This window comes from Dermacentor albipictus, unplaced genomic scaffold (genome assembly GCF_038994185.2).
Source record: "Dermacentor albipictus isolate Rhodes 1998 colony unplaced genomic scaffold, USDA_Dalb.pri_finalv2 scaffold_63, whole genome shotgun sequence".
Lineage (NCBI taxonomy): Eukaryota > Metazoa > Arthropoda > Arachnida > Ixodida > Ixodidae > Dermacentor > Dermacentor albipictus.
In genome coordinates, this window is record NW_027225617.1 from 467,501 (window position 1) to 489,387 (window position 21,887).

At 46.7% G+C, this 21,887-nt stretch overlaps 1 protein-coding gene and 1 long non-coding RNA gene across 3 annotated transcripts in view; one reads left to right on the forward strand and one right to left on the reverse strand.

The window, feature by feature from the left end:
• The window catches only part of LOC139053063 (uncharacterized), a 407,344-nt gene that overhangs the window by 366,798 nt on the left and 18,659 nt on the right, over window positions 1-21,887 (forward strand). The window contains exon 7 of the long non-coding RNA XR_011510185.1: window positions 20,889-21,087. This is a non-coding gene — a long non-coding RNA (uncharacterized lncRNA). The remainder of the gene's footprint in view (window positions 1-20,888; window positions 21,088-21,887) is intronic.
• The window catches only part of LOC139053061 (uncharacterized), a 57,166-nt gene that overhangs the window by 20,746 nt on the left and 14,533 nt on the right, over window positions 1-21,887 (reverse strand). For both annotated transcript variants that reach the window (XM_070530200.1, XM_070530201.1), the window contains exons 7-11: window positions 20,924-21,052; window positions 15,560-15,817; window positions 11,795-12,008; window positions 5,417-5,570; window positions 2,832-2,959 (exon numbers count right to left, since the gene is read on the reverse strand). In XM_070530200.1, the coding sequence (XP_070386301.1) occupies window positions 2,832-2,959; window positions 5,417-5,570; window positions 11,795-12,008; window positions 15,560-15,817; window positions 20,924-21,052 (883 nt within the window). The remainder of the gene's footprint in view (window positions 1-2,831; window positions 2,960-5,416; window positions 5,571-11,794; window positions 12,009-15,559; window positions 15,818-20,923; window positions 21,053-21,887) is intronic.

Genomic DNA, 21,887 nt, shown 5'->3' on the forward strand with positions numbered 1-21,887 from the left:
TACACATTATTGTCGACTAATACAAATTTTTGGGCACGCAGTTCTCCCTCCTCGACGCTGGCAAATGAGCGTAGACGGGCCATATGCAACGCCAACGCTTACTTGGCCAAGAAATTGTTCCGAAAGGCTATATTTGATCAACGTGCAAGTACCTTTGCTCACAGGTGTGACGTAGCTTTCGCGCCATTTTGGATAAATTTGATATTGGTAGGATTTAGAGTCCTGGCAGAGAAATAGGGTAAAATTAGACGGTTTTTAAGACGCCCTTAAATCTCCGGAAAGCTGGCAAGCATAATTTAATGGACATGGCGTGAGAAACCCACCTGCGATCACCTCTGCCTACATGTTACCTATGATCCAGCTCCTACATTGACCAAACATGAACAAGCCGCCCCAATTAGTTACTGAAGTGACCAGATAAACCTTGTACAACGCATGGAGGTACCGACGAATTGGTATAATAATGACTTGTAACGCGGCTAATTAGGGAAGAGGCGTTAAAACTGCGCGATACAAAAGGCTTAAAATGCTGCCCATTACTGTTAAGTATGAGCTTGCTGTGGTCCAGGGATTCCTCGGGAAACCGAAACATAGCTGATAGCGGACGTGTGACACTCGCTTTCGAAATGCTCTACCGAAGCTGAATTTCGACGGACGCTCTGAAGTAGCGTTGTCGAACATGGCGGCACCCATGCGCCTGCTTCAGAGGGAATTCTCTCGCGATGACTGTGCTCTGACCCCCGTTGATCGTCAATAACTATTGAAATGAGCTTTCGTTTTTTTAAAACTAACCGGAAACATTAGTTATGAGTGCGTAACGTATCCAATTTCTGAGGTCGTCTTGCGTACACTGCGCCCGTAGTACAAACGAGACGCGTGCGCATGGCAGCAACCGCGTGCGTCCATTTGTCGTACAAAAATCCCTCACGTGACCTGATCCTAGGTGCCTAGGGATCACATCCTTTAGGGATTTTTGAGAAGGCGCGATGCTGGCGCCGAGCGACGCCGTGGCGTGTTCGTGCTCGGCGTGGTCCTTTTCTGGACCGCGCGTGATGCAGCATTGCTCATGTGATTGTACGTCCGTTGCTTGTATGTTGGTTGTAGGTTCTGTGTTACTTGGCGGAAAGCCGTGAGTAGTGGCAGTGTGGCAGTGCGGCTTTGGCCTCGGTGAGCTCTGGCAGTACAGAATCTGCGTTGTGTGACCCATGCTTTCCTGAGAACACGGCGGTGGTAACAATTGAAATATCGAAGTAGCCTAGGGCCTCGGCAGCGAAGTTCTGCGAACCGCGATGTGGCTTCGCCGTGACCGACTTTGCTTAACGGACATCGAGGGATGGGCTGCTCGCTGCAAGTCATGTAAATTCAACAGCGTCGACCGCGCACTGTTCAGCGCTGAGTGTGTGTTTGGTATGCTGTGCTTGAAACGAGTGGTGCAGTCGTGCAGCGGAGGTGTCGGAGAGGAGCAGAGTAGCTTAGGGGCTCCGTTTGCGCGTTCACAGACATGAGCTCCCGTCTTGGTCTCATTAATGGCTGTTGTGGGATTGTGGTGCGCTAGCTCCTTGTCTAGTATGAAGTTTACGACGCCAACGCAGAGCATGTTCACGTTTTTCCTCGCTATCTGTCATTTGCATGACGGCCGAGTTGAAAACGAGACGTATGTCCGTGTTCTTTGCGTTTGTGTGTTGTGATTTACTTTCTATTGTGGAAGTTCTGGGAGTCTTATTACGCAAGGAGTGCGAACGTAAACATTAACACGTGTGTGTATGAAATTTTGAATTACCTATAATACCCTTTACGACTAATAAGTGGGCTACACGGCCTGTGCGAATCAGCTACCGTATGTTGCGACGCTCTTCTGTGTGGTAGACTGATGCATGGTGCACGTTTATTTTTGTACTGTTGTAAAAACCATTTGTTTATTCATGCAATACAAATGTACGGCGTCTTTGCCGCAGTACATTTGCCGCAGTACATCAGCACGAATTAAAAACAAGGGTCCTTGTTTAGTTGAGCTGGCACGGCGCAAAGAGAAACTACGAACCATGTTTGAGGCATGAAATATGGGAAAGGCGGTGGTTTACAAATTATTGGCAACGCTGTTATTTAGGCCAAGGTTGTGATGGTTTCGCCACACATGGCTCATAACGTTCCATTTATTTTCTCTGAATCAGAAGTTATGCCTTTCACAGTCATTTTATGGTTGCGAGAAGGTTTGCGGATAACCGCAGTGTGACGCCCTGTAAAACCTGCATCTTCTGCAAAAATTTGTTATTGACTTACACTTACACTGCATAATTTATTGTTCGTTGATCACAACACATTTGCTGCTTCAACGAAATAGAATGAGGTGCCTCGCATAATTCACTGAGTAGACTGCCAAAAGTTTTTTTTATGCTGCATAATAAATTGGGAGAGCTGGACTGATTGTTTTAGAGCGCATTATTAGCATAAGCATTTCAAGCTTTCGATAGCAATTAGGGAGTGAGTGGTCCTCATTTCTTGCTAATATGAAATTTCTACCATTTTTGGTCCTCCTGAAGAAGCGGGTAAACTCAGTAAGCGTGTCATATACCGCCTCGAAAGACGCCGAAAATGGGGGCATATCAATTTTTATTTACCCTCTGGTTAACTGACACAATTTTCCTGTGTACTGCCCTTCAGCTTCCCCACATTTTCTCACAGTATATACTTGGTGAGTGATTTGATTTTTTTCTTAGAATAGTGTAAAAAAAAAAAACATGCATATAAAGTTTTGAAGTGCTTTTACTTTTTATAAAAGCTTTGCTGTAATACACGATGGGAAATGATATGTTCAGACATTCTATACTTACGTGACAGCATCGTTGAACATATCGCCGAGGACGCCCACCGCGTTACCGCTGCGATAATTGAATATGCCGAGAGCAATTAATGTTTTCGAGTTGATGGCGTTTGTTGACACTTGTAGAGCCTTCAAATTCTGAAAAATCAAAATAAAATTGAAAGAAAAGACGAAATGATTGCGTGGGTCAGTGGTAAATCTAAAGAGCGAAAATGACAAGACAAACATACAATTGGTAATGATCGTTTCTTTTTTAGGCGTGTTTATTTCTTCTTTTTGCGTTTTTGGTTGACATAAAGAAATCAGTGGCATTTGATCACGAGGTTCCATGTTCGAGCGTGAGTTTAGGGTCGGGGAGGAGGGCAGGTGGACACGCATCTCTTCTAGCCCGGCCGCGGCTGTGCATGCATGCACATGTAGCTGTGCGCATATGCTGCCCGTAAGCGTTACCTGTGGCGGGTGCAAACGTGGAGCGAGCCGAGATGGCTGATGGCTGCATGTGCGTTGTGAACCCATGCGCCTAGGGCTGCTGGTCGCGTAATTTCACGTTTCGGAGACGTGCTGAAGCGAGAGGCAGCGGAAGAGTTTGCTTCTTTCTGTTTGCACTCATCCCGCCATTGTTTACACAGCGTGCGTTCGCGGTTATCGAGTGAGTTCGCCTGTGCCGGCGTGAAACCGTGTTTGCTAATTTGAATATTAAGGGAAATGTTTGCTCCAGTACGGTTGAAAACATACGGTTGAAAAAGGAACCTATTCTTTGCATAGTTGCCTAATGCATTTGTTTGTTCATCAATGGTTCGCTTTCGTGCGGATTGATGATCTTTCGTTCTTTTTTTTTAGCTACACTAGGACACTTAGCTTTCTTCAGGAAGCTAGTTGAAATGTCAGATTTCCTGACAGCTCGCAACCTTGGACGCTGTCTACAAGCAACACTTACTAAATGGCTAACGAGAGTGCAAAATTCTACATTCGCCTTTTGGTTTTAGGGTTACTGTATTCTTTGTGTTGTGGTTTGCGAATATTTGGATATGCCATAAGTAGTAAAATTAGAGCTCTTTAACGATCATGTCTTAAAACGAACCCTTGATGATACTGACAGATTTGGCGGTCTCTTCAAGTTCGCAGCCGCAGCCTAAGGTATGTGCATAAATTCACAGCTTTCAGTTAACACTCTTCTGTTTTTTTTTTGTGTGTGTGTGGTGGTGGTTAAACTTTCATTTCGAAAAGTATCGTGAAGGAGCGCAGAACACATTTATCACCTGTTTAAGCCGCATCCTCATATCGCATGGGAAGTGAATATCGGGATTGCTGTTTTCCTCTTTTGCTTATTTTCGCACTTGCTTTAATCCGGCAGCTACACTACGTGCCGTTCATTTTCTATGTTGTCTGTTTACGTAACCTATGCCATGCTTCATTCGCGATCCTTGACTTCTCTCACTCGGCTTTGTTACGCACATTGCTAACAACAACAACAACAACAACAACAACAACAACAACAACAACAACAACAACAACAACAACAACAACAACAACAACAACAACAACAACAACAACAACAACAACAACAACAACAACAACAACAACAACAACAAAAAACACCGACAAATACGATGCTCCCTATTGCGAAACTTGAGCGAAGCTCTACTCTATACGTGTTCTCGTTTCTCGTGTCCATATTTTGTATTATGATTATATAGGTAGGTGGTTTATAATAACAAGAAAATGCTGCCAGTAGCACGTATTGTTTCCATACTGACGAAGCACGCTACTGTGGCGCCATAGCGCAGGCATGGTCGGCGAAATGCCTGTCTTGCGCGGCACTGTGCTTTCTTTCTCACGGTTTCGTTCCACAAACGAAGAGAGCGGGCTCTCGGTCGCTGCAGAATCCTGCCGCCGGTGTCAGCGGCGACAACACCCAAGAAAGCGTCGCATCGAGCCTTGCCCATAGCCGCTCGCCATCGAATCTTTCAGGGGTGGCGATACCAGCCACACGCAGTGGCATACCGTAGTCCGACATGAGCAGCTGACGCCTCGAGCGAGCGAAGCACTCCCCACCTCATGACACCGTGGTGACGCAATAACGCGACGGCTAGTGATACTGGTCAAGTGGAGGTAGCGCACAGTGAACTGTTTGCTTGTCCACGTGACACGAAATCGCACTCACTGGCTCTCATATCGTGGAAAACTGGTCAGTGAAACAACAAAGGCCTAAAATTTACGATTTCTCGAAGTACGAAAGTTCAGAAACGTGTTACAATCGTGGAATATAGTTTTTTCTTTAAATTTGTGTGTTGAAACCGGGTGCTCGTTACAAACGAGGGTGCGTAAGACCGGAGTGTTAGTTGTACCAAGTACTCCAAAGGGTGATGTTCCTGCGGAAGCATTCACACGTATAGGTATTATGTAGTCATCCACTGCACGTGTGTTTTATTCTGTCCGTGAAGCGGACTTGATTAATGGGTATGGCTGGTTAACCAGAATTCTCATCCGACCAACGCCTGTCGAAACGCTTATTTTACGGAACAGAGCAACCGCACCGTCAAAAAGCATTAGAATGCGATGTGACACGCGGACCAGGAGTAACGATGCACTTACTGCTAGAATCACTTTCGCCTTGTCGTATAGACCCTTTACTTTTGTTGATGTGTGCAACACGTTCAACACGCCGTAGTGCTTGAGGTTGTTGTTCCTCGAATGATCTTGCAGGTTCTGTTCGGTCGTGGCGTTCATACTCGTCGGGGCCGAGTACCTAAGAATGAATGAACGTAGTCAAATGTTATACACTTTTCGTGGAGCGTTTTGCAGAGATCCTAAAGCATAGCGGTGGTTTCCACGGCGGAATGTAACAATAATTATGTACACTTTAGACGCCTGAGTAGGTTCGGTAGGCGCAGCCCTTTTTGCGAGCCCCTCCGAACTTTCTTCACTGTGTCTGTTGGCAGGGTGCTGCTGCTGCTGTCTTGCCGAATTGTTCACACTCAAAGTTGCCTACCTCCAAAGCAAATTTCCCCGTGATTCGGATAGAAAAAATTGCACATATTTCTCCAGATATAGGGAAAATGCAGGTGTTTAATGAGTTCTCTGTAAGATAAGGCCAGTTCGTGCTTTGCAAATACATTGCAGATTTTAGTTTTGATACTTATTTATGTATTCGTATGATGGGATTTATTCAATCAATGTTATTAAGCTAAAATGATGTAACCAGTGCAAGTTGCAATGCTGGCTACGGCAATTTATTCGTGGACAGCCTCGACATTGTCAAACGTAGGAGCGAAATTATTCGAATGTTAAAACACATGCACACATCAAGGAAAAATGCAATAAATGATAAAATTAATGAAGGCTCTACGGCCCGTTTGGAGGAATACGATCGCTCCCACCCGTGTGTCGCGTAAGATGTTGCAAAAAAAAAATTGGTTGAAGGCTTAGCGTGGTTAAGCCTGGAATATTGCGAAAGCAATAGCGTTGGCTGCGCCTTGCTTCGGCTGGTGTGGACATGGTTGCACTTTGGTAAAGTTATGGCTATACATCATCCGACATAGCGCAAGGCAGCGCGCCGACCACTGCGAGGAGCCGAACTGTAGTCTCATTTATCCTCTTAGCGTGACGTCACACCAGCCGGTGCCATCTCTCGTTAGCGCCGCAGCAGCGGCGCGCAAGGCTTCGCCTCCACCGTCGATGCCGCGAGCTGGGGCCCCATCTATCGGTCTGGCGTGACGTCACACCAGCGAGCGCCCCCTCTCGGTAGCGCCGCAGCAGCGGCACGCAAGGCTTCGCCTCCACCATCGATGCCGCAAGCTGGGGCCCCGCATCTCTCGGTTTGGCGTGACGTCACACGGTTACGTGACACAAAGCTGTGTAAGGAGGCGCCACGACCACTGATGGGCTGAAAGTGCGAGGAGTATTGCTTTCGCAATAAAAAAAAACGTTTCAATGTTGGATAGATCGTTCATCGAAGTTGTACATGTCTTTTTCCATGAGATCCATGTGCCGTTGGATGGATGGATGGATACAGCTTTCTTGTACGTCCGGCAAGGTTTAACGCGACCCGGGCTCAGGTCTCCCACGGAGGAACGTCAAGGCCCTGCCTCACCGCGGCCTCACGGGCTTGCTGGACTGCCCACGTCTGGATTCCGAGGTCTGAGCTGCGCAGAGCGGCGGCCCACCTCGACGACAGGGTCTTCGGAGTAACTGCCATCCCTCCTATAACTACATTGCACTCCCACAGCATGTGTTTGAGTGTTGCTGGTCCTTCTTGGCACAATTTGCACGTGTCGTCCTGATGCTTATCTGGGAAGATACGTTTGAGACGGAATGGATTAGGGAACGTGTTTGTCTGGAGTTGTCGCCAGGCGACGGCCTGCCTCCTGTTCAATTTAGGACTCGGCGGTGGGTATATTTTTCTGGCGTTCAAATATGCACTGGTGATGTTGTTGTATCTTGTGAGCCTGTCCCGTTCTGCTCGAGAAGCGTTCGCTATCGTGCAAGAGGCGTTGCCCTGTTTGGCGCGGCGGGTCATGTCTCGCGCCGTCCGGTGCGCCGTCTTGTTTAGGTTCGGGAGCGCGTCGCCATCCGTGGGGACGTGCGCGGGGAACCATATGATCCTCGAGCTCGCGGTTTTGGATCTGCCCGCTTTGGCCAGAATGGGCATGGCTTCCTTGGAAATTCGACCTTTGGCATAATTCTTTACTGCCGTTTGCGAGTCACTTAGTACGACTTCGCATTCCTGTTCTGTGAGGGCCAACGCAATCGCTACTTCCTCCGATATTTCTGAGTGTTTAGTGTATACACTGCATGTGGTTCTGACTTTTGATTCTGCGTCTATGACTACGGCGGCGTATGTTTGGCCGTTCGCATATTCGGCTGCGTCGACAAAGCGCGCGTTTCTGTCCCTGCCGAATGAACGGAGCAGAGCCTCGGCTCTTTCCTTTCGTCTACTTCGGTTGTAATCGGGGTGCACGTTTCTTGGGGTGGTTGCCACCGTAATGGTCTCTCTGATTTTGTTGGGGATTTGCATATTCTGGCCGTGCTGGTTGTGGTACGTTTTGTCGAGCGTGTTCATAATGTGTCTTCCCGTCGTGGTGGTCGAGAGGCGTTCGAGCTGCGAGCTGCGAGATGCGTTGTGCTTCGGCTATTTCTTTTATGGTGTTGTACATGCCCAGCTGAGTCAGGAGCTCGGTGCTCGTCGATTCCGGTAGGCCCAGGGCTATCTTGTACGTTTTCCTTATGAGCGTGTTAATCTTGTTCTTTTCCGCGACGTGCCAGTTGTGGTAGGCGGCTACATAGACGATGTGGCTGACAACGAATGAGTGGATCAGTCGAATGACGTTGTCTTCCTTCATGCCCGCGTGTCTATTGGTTATTCTCTTTATGAGTCTCGTGGCGCTGATGACTTTGCCTTCGATCTTCCTCACGGTTTCACCGTTAGCTCCGTTGGCCTCAATGATCATTCCGAGGATTTTGATCTTGTTTACTTTGGGGATTGCGTTTCCGTCTTGGGTGTACAGGCCGATTTCCTCGTACTCCCGGGGTCCTGTGTAGCTCTTTGGTGGCATGCCTTTGCGCGTGGGCTGGTAAAGGAGTAGTTCGGACTTGCTCGGGGAGCATTTGAGGCCCGTTCCTTGCAGGTACTCTTCCACTTTGTTAATGGCCGTTTGTAATGCGTGTTCAATTTGCCCATCATTGCCGCGGTCTGCCCATATCGTTATATCGTCTGCGTATATAGCGTGGTGGATTCCTTCGATTTCGCGTAGTGTGCTGGGGAGACCCAGCATGACTAAGTTGAAAAGGAGCGGAGACATAACTGAGCCCTGGGGGATACCTGCACTTCCCTGGGCTCTTTCTTCAGACTCGAGGTCGCCAACCGTGAGGGTGTCTTTGCGATCGTTTAGAAAGTCCCTCACGTAGTTGTAGGACGTTTCCCCAGCTTCAGATTAGACACTTGTTTAAGGATCGACTCGTGAGCGACGTTGTCGAATACTTTCTCCAGGTCTAGTCCTAGGATGGCTGTGGTGTTTCTTGTCTTGTCGTCAAGGATCTGGTTTAGTTGTAACATGACGTCCTGTGTGGACAGGCGGGATCGGAAGCCTATCAGGGTGTGGGGGTAGGCTTCCGTCTCTTCTAGATGGCTGTTGATACGGTTCAGGAAGGCGTGTTCCAAGACCTTACCCATGCACGACGTGAGAGAGATTGGGTGTAGGTTCTCTAAACTCAACGGCTTTCCGTGCTTGGGTATGAGGATAGCCTTGGACCTCTTCCACTGCTCCGAGATGCGGCCTTCTCTCCAGCACTTGTTCATATATCCCGTGAGTTTGGTAACAGATTTGTCGTCCAGGTTTTTGAGCGTTTTGTTGTTAACCCTGTCCGGTCCTGCGGCTGACTTGCTGTTGAGTCCTTGGAGTGCCATTCTGATTTCTGCCTCACTGAAGTTTTCATCTAACTTGGGACTAGGACTGCCAGAGTACCGGCCGTGCTCGACCGTCGGTCGTTGCGGGAGGTATTTGTCGCAGAGTTTCATGACGATTTGCTTCTCGCTCGCCGCTCCTTTTTCATTGTGCAGAAGTCTCTGCATGTCAGCTCTTTGCTTGGATTTGCACTGGGTTTCGCCCAGCAGGTGCCTCAGCAGTCGCCACGTATTTCCGTTGTGGAGTTGGCTATCCGCGGCATTGCAGACTTCGTCCCACTGTTGCTTGCTCAAGGTGTTGCAGTGCTCTTCGATTTGTTTGTTTAAGTCGGCTATCTTTTTTCTCAGCTTTCGATTGAACCGCTGGCCTTGCCATCGGGTTTGCATGGATTTCTTGGCTTCCCAGAGGTGGGCGAGGCGACTGTCCATCTTCTCCGTCAGGAAATCGGGAGTGATGGTTTGCGTGGCCTCCCCGACATCCCTGGTCAAGTCTGCGATCCATCTGTCAATGTCACCGATTGGCTGGTCGTCTTGCCTGATATCCCGGTGCTTGCGGAACTTGTCCCAGTCTGTCCATTTGAAGCTTTTGACTGGGAGGGTGGTTCCCGCTCGGGGGTTCGTGATCTCGATGATCATGTGGTCGCTACCTAGGTCTTCTAGGGTGTTTCTCTAGATAGCCCTCTCGATGTTTTTGACTATTGTTAAGTCCGGTGTGGTATCTCTTGCAACCGAATCGCCAATACGCGTTGGGGCGCTGGAATCCGTGATGAGCGTGTATCCCAAGTCTTGCGAGTCCTGCCATAACTGTTTGCCCTTGGTTGTGGTGTGGCCGTATCCCCAGGCATGGCACGGCGCGTTGAAATCCCCACCCACTATTAGCGGGTTCAGGCCGGCGAGCTCGGCTGCCTTTGTGAGCAGGGAGAGAAAACGCTGCCGTCTTTTGGATGGGCTACTGTATATGCTCAATACGAAGGTGCTATTCTTTTGCGTTCTGTTAGGAATAATTTCTATCATTATATGCTCGGCCTGCGGGCCTGTAATCTCATGTTTAATGGGAGCTAGACCCTTTCTGATTAGTGTGGCGATGCCCCTATCGTTTTGGAATTTAGGCACGAGGGCGTGGTAGCCCGGGATGTTGGCCGACGCGCCCACGGTTTCTTGTAGCATTATCACATAGGGTTTGGGTTGGATGTTTCTTACGTATTCTTGTAGTTGGTGCATAGAAACATCTTAACCGTGGTCTCCTAACAAATCTTGCTTGGCATCAAGGGTCGCCTGCAAGGTTGCTGCTTCCAGTTTTTTCTTTGTCTTTGCCTTGACAAGGTTAATTTGAAAGGAAACTCTCTGCACGGTAGCGCTTCAATGAGGGGGGCACAAGAGTGCTCACGAAGTCACTCAGTGTTGGAAACATGGGGACACGTCACCTTGAGTGGTTTGTGGCACGTACTTCCGAAAGTGTTCCACACTCACATCTGCAGCCAAACCTGGGTCTGCGTTTTCGAGATGCCTCAATTAGTTGTCGAGCTTGTTGATGTTCTCTGCCGTAAACAATCAGGGCAACGAAGAAACAAGAGGAGCAATCGACGCAACACGTATCTACCACAGAGCGGTGATCGATTGCCTACAGCCGCGTCATCTATGAATTGACTAGCGGAAATCTTTTGATGATTTGACTTCGCCTTCAATATAAAATTCAAAACATTTAAGGCGGAAGTTGCGCACAGCTGTAGTGTGCGCTTCAAGAGGCTTAGATAGCTCTGACGTTACCATGCCACCAAAGTAGACTTCCTCGAGTGGGACGAAGTTAGTTCGGTCTGTGTAACGCAATCGATCGAGCAGCGTGTCACGGATGTATGCAATTGTTTTAAAGATAGTAGAAATGCGGTCACTCAGCTTGTGGATCCTCGCTCTTTCCGCCCTGCATTTCCTCGTTCAGCGTTGTGAAGAGCGGGTGAACATATTGGTGTAAATACAGGTATAGAACTTAGTTGTCGGGCCTTTCATTTTGGCGAGTATAGAATCCACGGATAAGGGTCGGTCCGCACGACTCGGTCGTACCGACCGACTCTTAGGCCATGGTCGCAGGACCATGGCCTAAGAGTCCATGCCTTGGTCCAGCGACCATGGCCATGGTCGCTGGACGAAGGCGATGTCCTGCGGACCATCGGGCGCCCGGTGAAGAAGCCCAAGTGGTGAATCCGAAGCCATCCACCATGGCGTGATCATTTCACCTCTTGCTCTTTCTTACGAAAACGCCTATTTTACATTTTAATGCTGTTGCGGGAAGTTTTCCTTCCCTTCAGCAATTTTCTCTTTGAAGGCGATTGAATTTTTCTGGTAGCTTCTATAGTGGCTAGAAAGAGAAGCCTTATCAGTGAGTTGGCAGTGATAAAGGTTTCGTCTAAACCTGTACGCATGCTAAAGCCGCTAAACTACCGCTGCGTACAGCACGCCTCAAATTGGATATTTCTCGGTGCCAGGTGTTTCCCGTTTTCCAATTTACAAAATGCAGCAGTTCTTATCAGCTGCACTGCTTTTTTGACATAGCGAGATAACTAAAAATCACTAACCGGATATCGAATCCGATGCCACCGGAAGTCTTTGTGAGGTTCTTCATTACCAGCTTGAACGTTGCCCAGCTTTCTTCAGTTTCGATGCCGTGCAAGATGCCATGAACCACCGCGACGTTGGTGTAGTAGATGGAGTCGCACAGCCCGTCAGTCGGGATCATTTCGGGGAAGATGGCCTTTCCCCCCACCGTGCAGACGAGCTCGTCTACAGAGACTGCAAACAGGGCGTGAAGAAGGGGTTCGGGCGGGAAAGAGAAGTGCCTAACCTGCTTCATCCGACATTCTCGGTCGATGTAGATCTAGTTGAAAAAAGATTAAACACCGCGTGAACCTCTGAATGCAGATTGTTACTTGGAACGAAATTTGCTTCCTCGTTTTGCGGTGTCCGTGTGATATTCAAGAATATTGCCGTGACATCCTAAGCTCTATTTTCACAGCGTTTCGTGGAGCATATCGAAAAATGTAAAGCAACTAGGAACTACTTTGTTCACATTATGAATAAGCAACCCTTTTTGTTGCCAGTAATTCTGCAATACTAAACATGAATCACTGTTATTTGTGTACAGACTATTAATTATATCCCTAGGATTTACTTTTTGCACATTGGGTATAAGTGACCCTTTCTTTTTGCCACTATATACTAAATGTGATTCACTGTTATTTGTGTATAAACTATTAACTATATCCCACCCCCTACATTATTCGACTCGCCCTCCTGCTCATAATACGTAAGAGTAATAAATTGCAGAAACGGTGATAATCAAGAGCATGTTTCAGTTTTAAAGCTCTGTACTGCAAGTGACGCGGCTTGTGTCTAGTACGATCAATGGTGCTGTGTGGCAAGACCGAAACTGATGCGTGCAGCTTCGCAGAAACACATATTTAGTCTGTTTTCAAATTGTTAAGGACTAACCAGCTGTGGCCACCCAGCGACTGTTGGAAGGATAGAAGAAACACTTGGTTGTGCGAAGTCGTCCGTTCGTCGGATTTTGACTGGAATTTTTGAAGTGAGAGAGGTTTGTGCCGAAACTGCTCACACCTGAGCAAAATGCGCGGCGAAAATAATGCTGTGTGAAAAGCGAGAACATTAGACGACAGGCATGAATTCTTGCAAATGCTCGTCGTGGGCAACTGAACTTCGATTTACGAATGTGACATCGAATCGATGCCGCAGAGCAAGGACTGGAAAAATAAAAATGAGTCATAGCCGATAAAACATATATATCATCATCATCATCATCATCATCATCATCCTAGGTACGCCAACTGCAGGGCAAAGGCCTCTCCCATACTTCTCCAACAACCCCGGTCATGTACTAATTGTAGCCATGTCGTCCCTGCAAACTTCTTAATCTCATCCGCCCACCTAACTTTCTGCCACCCCCTGCTACACTTCCCTTCCCTTGGAAACCAGTCTGTAACCCTTAATGACCATCGGTTATCTTCCTTCCTCATTACATGTCCTGCCCATGCCCATTTCTTTTTCTTGATTTCAACTAAGATGCCATTCACTCGCGTTTGTTCCCTCACCCAATGTGCTCTTTTCTTATCCCTTAACGTTACACCCATCACTCTTCTTTCCATAGCTCGTTGCGTCGTCCTCAATTTAAGTAGAACCCTTTTCGTAAGCCTCCAGGTTTCTGCCCCTTAGGTGAGCACTGGTAAGACAGCGCTATTATATACTTTTCTCTTGAGGGATAATGGCAACCTGCTGTTCATGATCTGAGAATGCCTGCCAAACACACCCCAGCCCATTGTTATTCTTCTGATTATTTCCGTTTCATGATCCGGATCCGTCGTCACTACCTGCCCTAAGTAGATGTATTCCCTTACCACTTCCAGTGCCTCACTACTTATTGTAATTGCTGTTCTCTTCCGAGACTGTTAACATACCTTAGTTTTCTGCAGATTAATTTTTAGACCCAGCCTTCTGTTTTTCCTCTCCAGGTCAGTGAGCGTGCATTGCAATTGGTCCCCTGAGTTACTAAGCAAGGCAAAATCAGTGAATCGTAAATTATTAAGGTATTCTCCATTACCTTTTATCCCCAATTCTTCCCAATCGAAGTCTCTGAATACTTCCTGTAAACACGCTGTGAATAGCATTGGAGAGATCGTGTCTCCCTGCCTGACGGCGTTCTTTATGGGGGTTTTGTTGCTTTTTTTATAGAGGATTACTGTGGCTGTGGCGCCGCTGTAGATCTCTTTCAGTATTTTTACATACGGCTCGTCTACACCTTGATTCCGTAATGCCTCTATGACTGCTGAGGTTTCGTCTGAATCAAACGCTTTCTCGTAATCAATGAAAGCTATATATATGGGTTGGTTAAATTCCGCACATTTCTCTATCACTTTATTGATAGTGTGTTCACTCATAGTGACAAGGCCTTTAGCCTAAGAATCAGTCGTGTTGGTAGTGTGTATACGGTCTATTGTTGAGTAGCCTTTACGAAACCCTGCCTGGTCCTCTGGTTGACAGAAGTCTAAGGTGTTTCTGTTTCTATTTGCGATTACCTTAGTACATAATTTGTAGACAATGGACAGTAAGCTGATCGTTCTATAATTTTTCAAGTTTCTGGTGTCCCCTTTCTTATGGATTATGTTGGAGTTCTTCGAAAATTCCGTTACGCTCGAGGTCACGAGGCATTTCGTATAGAGGGTGGCCAGTTTTTCTAGAACAATCTGCTCACCATCCATAAAGAAATATGCTGTTACCTTATCCTCCCTAGCTGCCTCTCCTCCTTGCATAGCTCCCAAGGCTTTCTTTACTTCTTCCGGCTTTACTTGTGGGATGTCAAATTCCTCAAGACTATTCCGTCTTCCATTACCGTCGTGGGTGTCATTGGCACATTGCAAATCTCTATAGAACTCCTTAGCCGCTTGAGCTATCTTATCCATATTAGCAATGATATTGCCGGCATTGTCTTTTAACGTACACATCTGATTCTTGCCAATTCCTAGTTTTTTCTTCACTGCTTTTAGGCTGCCTCTGTTCCTGAGAACATGTTCAATTCTATCCATATTATACTTCCTTACTTAAGCTGCCTTACGCTTGTTGATTAGCTTCGAACGTTCTGCCAGTTCTATTCTGGCTGTAGGTATAGAGGCTTTCATATATTGGCGTTTCTTAATCAGATCTTTCGTCTCCTGTATTAGCTTACCGTTATACTGGACATAGTACAGTCTGAAGAAGTGGGCCGATCCCGAAGGTTGTGGCGTCAAAATTATGTGGGCCGCTCCGGTGGGTATGTACTGTCTAAAAATGGACCCCCCATCCCGAAGGTAATGCAGCTTAAATATGTGCGCTTTTAGCGTGGTTTACGTGCAATTTAATGATGTTGGAAGATCCCGAAGATTTCGTAGTGGAAAAAGTTTAAGCAGACATACGATCCTTCTACTTCCTTCAAAAGAGGCCTAACGTGAAACAGTGCCGTGCACAGTGACACCGCCCCAGCCTCACGCCTAACTCCCCAAGGAGGATATTTTGTATCTGCGTCATTTGAATGTTATATTGCCTGGTAAATTTGCTTTTTTTAATTTCAGAGCTGTGTAGCCACTTTCAATGTTCAGCCGTGCTTTTGGCTAACATGAACATAGCATCGAATAGTAGTGCCGTAGCAATATATATTTAAACAGGAGTCTTCTCGTCAACGCTTACGCCATGTTAAAAGCATTTAAGCTCATGTAGGTAAGAAGACTCCCTAGATTGGTGCCGAATGGAGCACCGGACTGCGTAAAAGGGGTAAAGTTTACGATGCCAGGTCTTACATGCTTTCGTAGTTGTCGTAGGAGTTGTCGTGGGCCGTGGAGTAGGCGTTGGAGTGGCCTTTGGTGTCGGTGGTATAAAGGGAGGTGGTGTCGGTGGCGGAATGGGAGGTGGTGCCACACGTGGTATAGGAGCCGGCGTAGGTGTTCCAGTAGGCGTTGGAGTTGGGGTTGGAGTAGGACTGAGTACTGCAGCTGGGCCAATAACTGGTGGGGCTCCGGTTGCTTGCTCAGGTGTTATTGGACCAGCAGACGTTGTTCCTGAAGAAATTACCTTTTATTCGAAACCTTTCGGACAGCAAAGAGAGGAATTAGACGGACTTAGGTACATAAGGGTTAAATTTCAGATTTGCTACATGTGAGCATAGCGCGAGTTAGTTAAAGGTAATCAGTAATTTTAAGGAGGAACCTGGGGATATGGGGATTTTTCTCGCGAGCAACAACTACTGCTTTAGATAATCTACCTGACTGACCGAGTTGCAGTGCTTAACACAGGTGGCAAGATATAACTCAGTAATTTGGAAAAAAAAAGACCTGTGGTATATGCAGTATGTCACCGCTATCTTGCCCTGAGTTTAAAAAGAAAGGAAAGCTTTTCATGACAATGGAAATAACTGCATCGTTTTGGTGTCCTTCGTCATTATTATTACATTTCCATCAAACATGATAACAGTTTTGGTGTTTGATCGCCTTCGAAAAGACCAATTTCGATTGCTTTCGACACGCTCTATATTGAGCGGCTTTTCTGTCCTCGCTTTAAAAAAAAGCCTACGAAATAATAAATTGTATTACGTTACAAAACGTGGGCGCGCAGCGACGACAATGTTATTTAATGAGCTGAGTACGAAAGTAAACATGCTGCCTCTACAGCATCAGCCATCACATCGCATCGCGTTTGGGATTGTTTTAAATTACGTGGCGTGCGCTGGCTACTCATCGTCGAAAAATAACGCGCACGCATGAACACGATCACGGCAAAGCGATAACAAGCGTGAAGGAGCAAACAAGTTAGCTAGAGCTATATTATACTGCGTACCATTCCTTGCCTAATTCTTGGGACTTTGCGGCAGGTACCTGGTTGCTAGTTAGGTTCTTGCCTTGCCTTGGTAATAAAAAATGAATATGTGACCACCGTTGGAATGCAACCTCGTTCTTCTAGCAGAACCAGGTGCACTAACCATCGGGCAACGCTCGCTTTTTTCTTTCTTACCTTGTTCGGAAAAGTACGTGCATACGTACAAAGCAGGGAATTCAGTGCTGAAAAATGTAATAAATCGTCTCGCTAGACTACTAATCTCAACAATTTCATAGAGGTCATGAGACACCAAACTGACGAGTTGCTGAAATCACTGTGGCTAACCAATGATTTACTTTAGGGTATCCTGCATACATGAAAGACTTTGAATTAGACATCGACTTTGTAGTTTTTTTATCTACGCCGCTATGTATACCATCCATACACGTTTCCCACGTGGTGCATAAAAAGAAAAGCATTATCATGCAATGTCATGCGTCAGTGTATGACGAGAAACTTGTATCGAAAGGCCTTAACGCAATTTTTTTCTAAGGTGAAAGCTTTAATAATGGTATTGGTACAGAAAGTCATGTGAGGTCGCCTTGCGCAGATACGCGCTCGTGCTACTGCTCGCGCGTTCGTCGTTGTTTTCTTCCACAGCTTGCTCATATGCCGCTCATCACGCGAAAAATAAAGGGAAAGTGTTAAAATAAAGGCATGGATAGAGTTAGTTCAGGCACTCAGACCCATGACATTCGGTGGGAGTCGAGCCCTGGTGCTTAAGTGGAAGTCGAATCCGTGACGTTTAGTGATAAGGCCAATATAATTAGGACACAGGTAATAAGTATAGACTTTATTAGGGCACTAGAACCCGCGGTCTTTGCCGAGAGTCGCATTCTTGGCCTTTGGTGATAGTCGACTTCACTTCCTTTGACGTTAATTAGGGCGAACTTGATCAAGGCACAGTTCATTAACGTAGTGTGGTTTCTCCCTCATCAGAACATGAATTGTCATCGCTGGTGCAGTATCCGGCCACTCCCTCCCAAATTACTCAGTGGATCAACCAATGGCCCTCAGTCCCCAGCCGCTGTAGAGCACGTCACCAAGGCGGCGGTCAGATCTGTAACGCAACCAAAGCTGCTAAGGTTCTCTAGACTCGGACAGGCCGCCAATGGAAACTGACCATGGCAGCGCCTAACACCCGAACTTTCTCGAGTGAAGCTAGTGTGGAACTATCGGACATTATTGGGTATGTCATCGGTCTTCGTGAGGTTAGAAGAACTGGTGAGGTTTGAAGAACTGGCAATAGCCATGTCCGTTTCTATAGAGGACTTCGAGGTAAGAAGCAGTACGGAGTACGATTCCTAATCCATGAAGATATAGCGGGCAACATTGACGAATTTACAGCAATAATCAGCGAGTATCGGTAGACGTAATAAAACCTTATGTTCTTCACCGAATGAAACAAGCTGCACCGGGTAGTTCGTTCTTTTTTAGTGTTTCCACGGTATACAGGGTGCCACATAATTACTGGCACACATCTTGATCGATAATTTCGGATTTTATTATGCGAAGCATACTAGCCGCACAACCACGCTCTTCCTTGCTGCGCCGCGCGCGGCCGCGTAGCTACCATTGAGGGTATGAGCCAGTGTTCATTGCTGCACGTCTCATATGTGGGTCTATTCTCTTTTATGTTTGCTATGTTTGTTATTAATTTGATTCTAATATGCGAAGCATACTAGCCGCACAACCACGCGGCCGCGTAGCTACCATATGACGTCATAACAGCTGCAAAAGCGGAGGCTGAACTCGTGCGCTCGCTTGCGGCCGCGTAGCTACATAGCCGGGTCTCAGCTAGTGCGCTCGCCTGCATGAGTTGTTTCTTCGCCTAGCCGAACCAAATATAGCTAAGCAACAGCAGTTCACCAGGCTAAGCAGTCGTTCAACAAATAAAATAAAGGCTAGTATGCTTCGCATCCTGGCCTTAACCTTAGCTAAGCCACAGCCATTTCTTTAAACATATCTTCACATCGTTTCGTCAACCATTGTTTATATCTGCCATATTTCGAGTGTTTCATATCGAAGCTGCATATAACTAGCATCCCGGCATTTCTCCGAATTCGTCGAGAGAAAACTGAACCAATCAGAGCAGAAGGCTCGCTCCGCATGTTCCACTGGGTTATCTGCAGTACCACCAGCTTGCGCTCACCTCCGTGCATCCGCGGCAGCGGCGATGCCGGCCGTGCACAAGAAAGAAAAAGAACCTGAATGCTCGCCTTCGCGCATAGCGTTCCCCGCAAGTGCTTCCCGGTAAAAACTACGCTCACATAAGCTGCCTTTGCTGGGAAGCTCTAACTGTGGCACACGAAGCAGGTATTGATGCCCCTACATTTTCGTATGTATAAAGGAACCCGCCTAGCAAATGATTTAATTTGTGTTGTCATAGCGTTATGGGGTGGCCAGGCATACTTAGGACTCCAGAAGAGCGGTGCGAAAACGAGTGACAACAGCAACAGCAATGTCAACATGCACAACGGCGTTTTTCTCAGGCTCGGCAGGACTACTACCATGGCTACGTCACATTGGCCTATTGCATCAGGTGATACCGCAGGTTCGCTGGCCAGCGACCTTCACAGAATGGATTTGAGCCCATTTTTTGTTTTGGTTTATTTATTTTTCGGAGAATGCAACGCCTTCCTTTACTCCCATCCGCAATGTCGTCATTTAATGATGCCGGGCACTCTTTCTGAGGTCGAAAAAAGATTCTAACAATTCACCGCAAGGTTCCCCATTGCGCTCTCAAACGTGGCCCTCATAACGACATAACCCGCAATGGTCATCCTGTCTCCACTGCTTACAATAACACAATTGTCATCAAGACAATCGAATACCAACAGCGGAGAATCATCAAACTCTGGCCTTGGAGCTCAGCGTGTGTTGCAACAATGAGATAAGCGCTGCCTAAGGATCTGAATTTTCCTACTTTAAGCTCCGGAGAAGACTTGGACTGACAGAGGTACAAAGAAAGTGTAGATGGGGAATATATGGGCTGCTGTTGGCACCGGCCGCGAATGGAGAACACTTGGTAGCTCTTTTTATCGATGAGAAAACGGTCACGTTAGAGGGCTGTAGCGACAGTCAGAACAGCTGTGTACTTGTCCCGACGTCAGAGCTCGCAGGTGCAATGAGATGAACAGTTTTAAGGAACTCGCGTGCGGTGACTGTCGTGGTTTGAGCAGAGTTGAACAGCTGGCTGCATTCCTCTTGTCTTTGTGGCGAAAGATGCGATGATTCACGCTCACACACACTTTAAAGATATTGTAGAGACCTGCTTCGCTGACCCTCATCCTTGCCCAACCTTTGGGCAGTAGCATTTTTTTTTACATCGCAGAAGGACAGCTCCCCAGTACAGCAATCGAAGCGTAAGTGACACCAAAGTACTGAGGTGTATGTATTTATGAGGTTTGTGCACTCAATTTGTAAATACTTTCTATGTGGCAGTTAGCTGAATGAATGCCGGCATTCATTTGAAACGCCAGAGATGAAGTATTGCTGATATAAACTCCATACCAGATGAGCGTGAAGTTGTAGAAGCGGGAACCGGCACAGAGGCGGGCACCGGATAAAAAAAGAGGCATGTACATTTTCAAGAGGCTTTTGTCTCGGCTCCCTCTACCGTTGTATGGTGGTTAATAACTGGTAAAGGAACTATTCAGAACATTCTTATACCTGCCTCAGGAAGGGCTGGTGAACTACCTGCTGTAGATGGGAATCCATCAAACCTTGGCGCTTTCAGCTGCCTCAGCTGTTTTAACTAGGGACAATGCTTCTTAGCCTTGTTTGTTTAAAGACATTTTAAGTACTCTTTCATGTTCATGTTAAACATCTGCATTGACCATCGTTGACGCGAGCAGTTAAGCTGCCTTCTTTTTACGGTTTCTTTGGACAACTGCTTTCAGAAAGACTTGTGCCAGTTTATACTGCATCGCGTTCTTACAAAGAATGCCAAAGTCTTTGTCAGCGTCTTTGTAGGGTAAAATCGCTCATTTATATCGTTCGCGTATAATATTTCGGTCGCCGTAGGGGTACGTCGTGCTGTTTTATCTACAGGTGAAATGATCTTTCTTTTTTAATCTAGCTGGGCTAAATATCTAAAAATGACTTTACCTGACAGTTTCATTTTTGCGCGAATTTGTTTTGTCAGTGGCTGTTTTTCCCTTTACTAGTGCAAGTTACAAGTATTTAGACCAACTGCCATTCAATGGATATGCGTCTAAGTATTTTTGCTTGTTTTTCTTTCCTTCATCTAAATAGAAAAAAATTTAAAGCGCAAGATGACGAACACTCACCGGGCATCCGAGCTGTATGTGGTGGCAATGGCACAGCTGGTGGCAGCGAGCCCCCTCCACTTCCTCCTCCACCTCCACCACCTTCACCACCGCCGCCACCAAAAATGTCCGCTTCTTCCGGCTCTTCAGCTGCACACAGAGGGAAAATGTGAAGTCAACGAACGGTATGAACCCTATCTTTGAACCCTATCTTTGTCGAGTCCTCGTTGAGTGTAATGCTACGAACTGTACTACAAAAAAAAAAAAACCATCCAACACGTTTCAATTTTCGCTACGTCTAAGGCAGATGGGAAGAGTAGCAGCAAAGTATATGGTTGGGTGAGTTGTGTAATGCTGTTAGTTGAAAGAGCGCACGCGGTATTAAAGACACGGGAGGAAGTATAAGCAACAATTGGTTGTCCTGGTAAGTCAAGGGACAAGTACGCTGGTAAATTGCTTGTCCTCAAAAGACGCGGGACAGGTGCACGGGGCAATTTTTTGTCCTCGAAAGACACGGCACACGTAGGTGGTATAATCTCTTGTCCTGTATACGCTTTCTCTTTCCACATCTTTCGGCCTATGTGTGCTGCTTGAAATATGATTGCAGACGATACGCGTATTTACGTTATTTTGTGGCCATCATGTCCGTCGTTCATTAAAAAGGAGCTTCAGCTCGTAGCCAACGCCAATTTTATCTTTTTTTTTTGCTGAGACAGAAGAAAAACTCATAAATTGTTTTATTAGAGAACCACTAGATCGATTTCAATGAAATTTGATGCAATTTAGAGAGAGACATAAATTATGGCTGCTCGTCATGCGCCTTATTCTGGACCAGAAACAAGTACTGCATTTATGTAGAATGCACCTGTTGTATGTAGCCGAAAGAAAATAATTGAATGCACAGCTTACGTGAGATTGTTACAATGTTAACGAGGGTTTTTCAAAACTCCTAATCACGAAATATGGGCACAGTACAGAGCGGTGC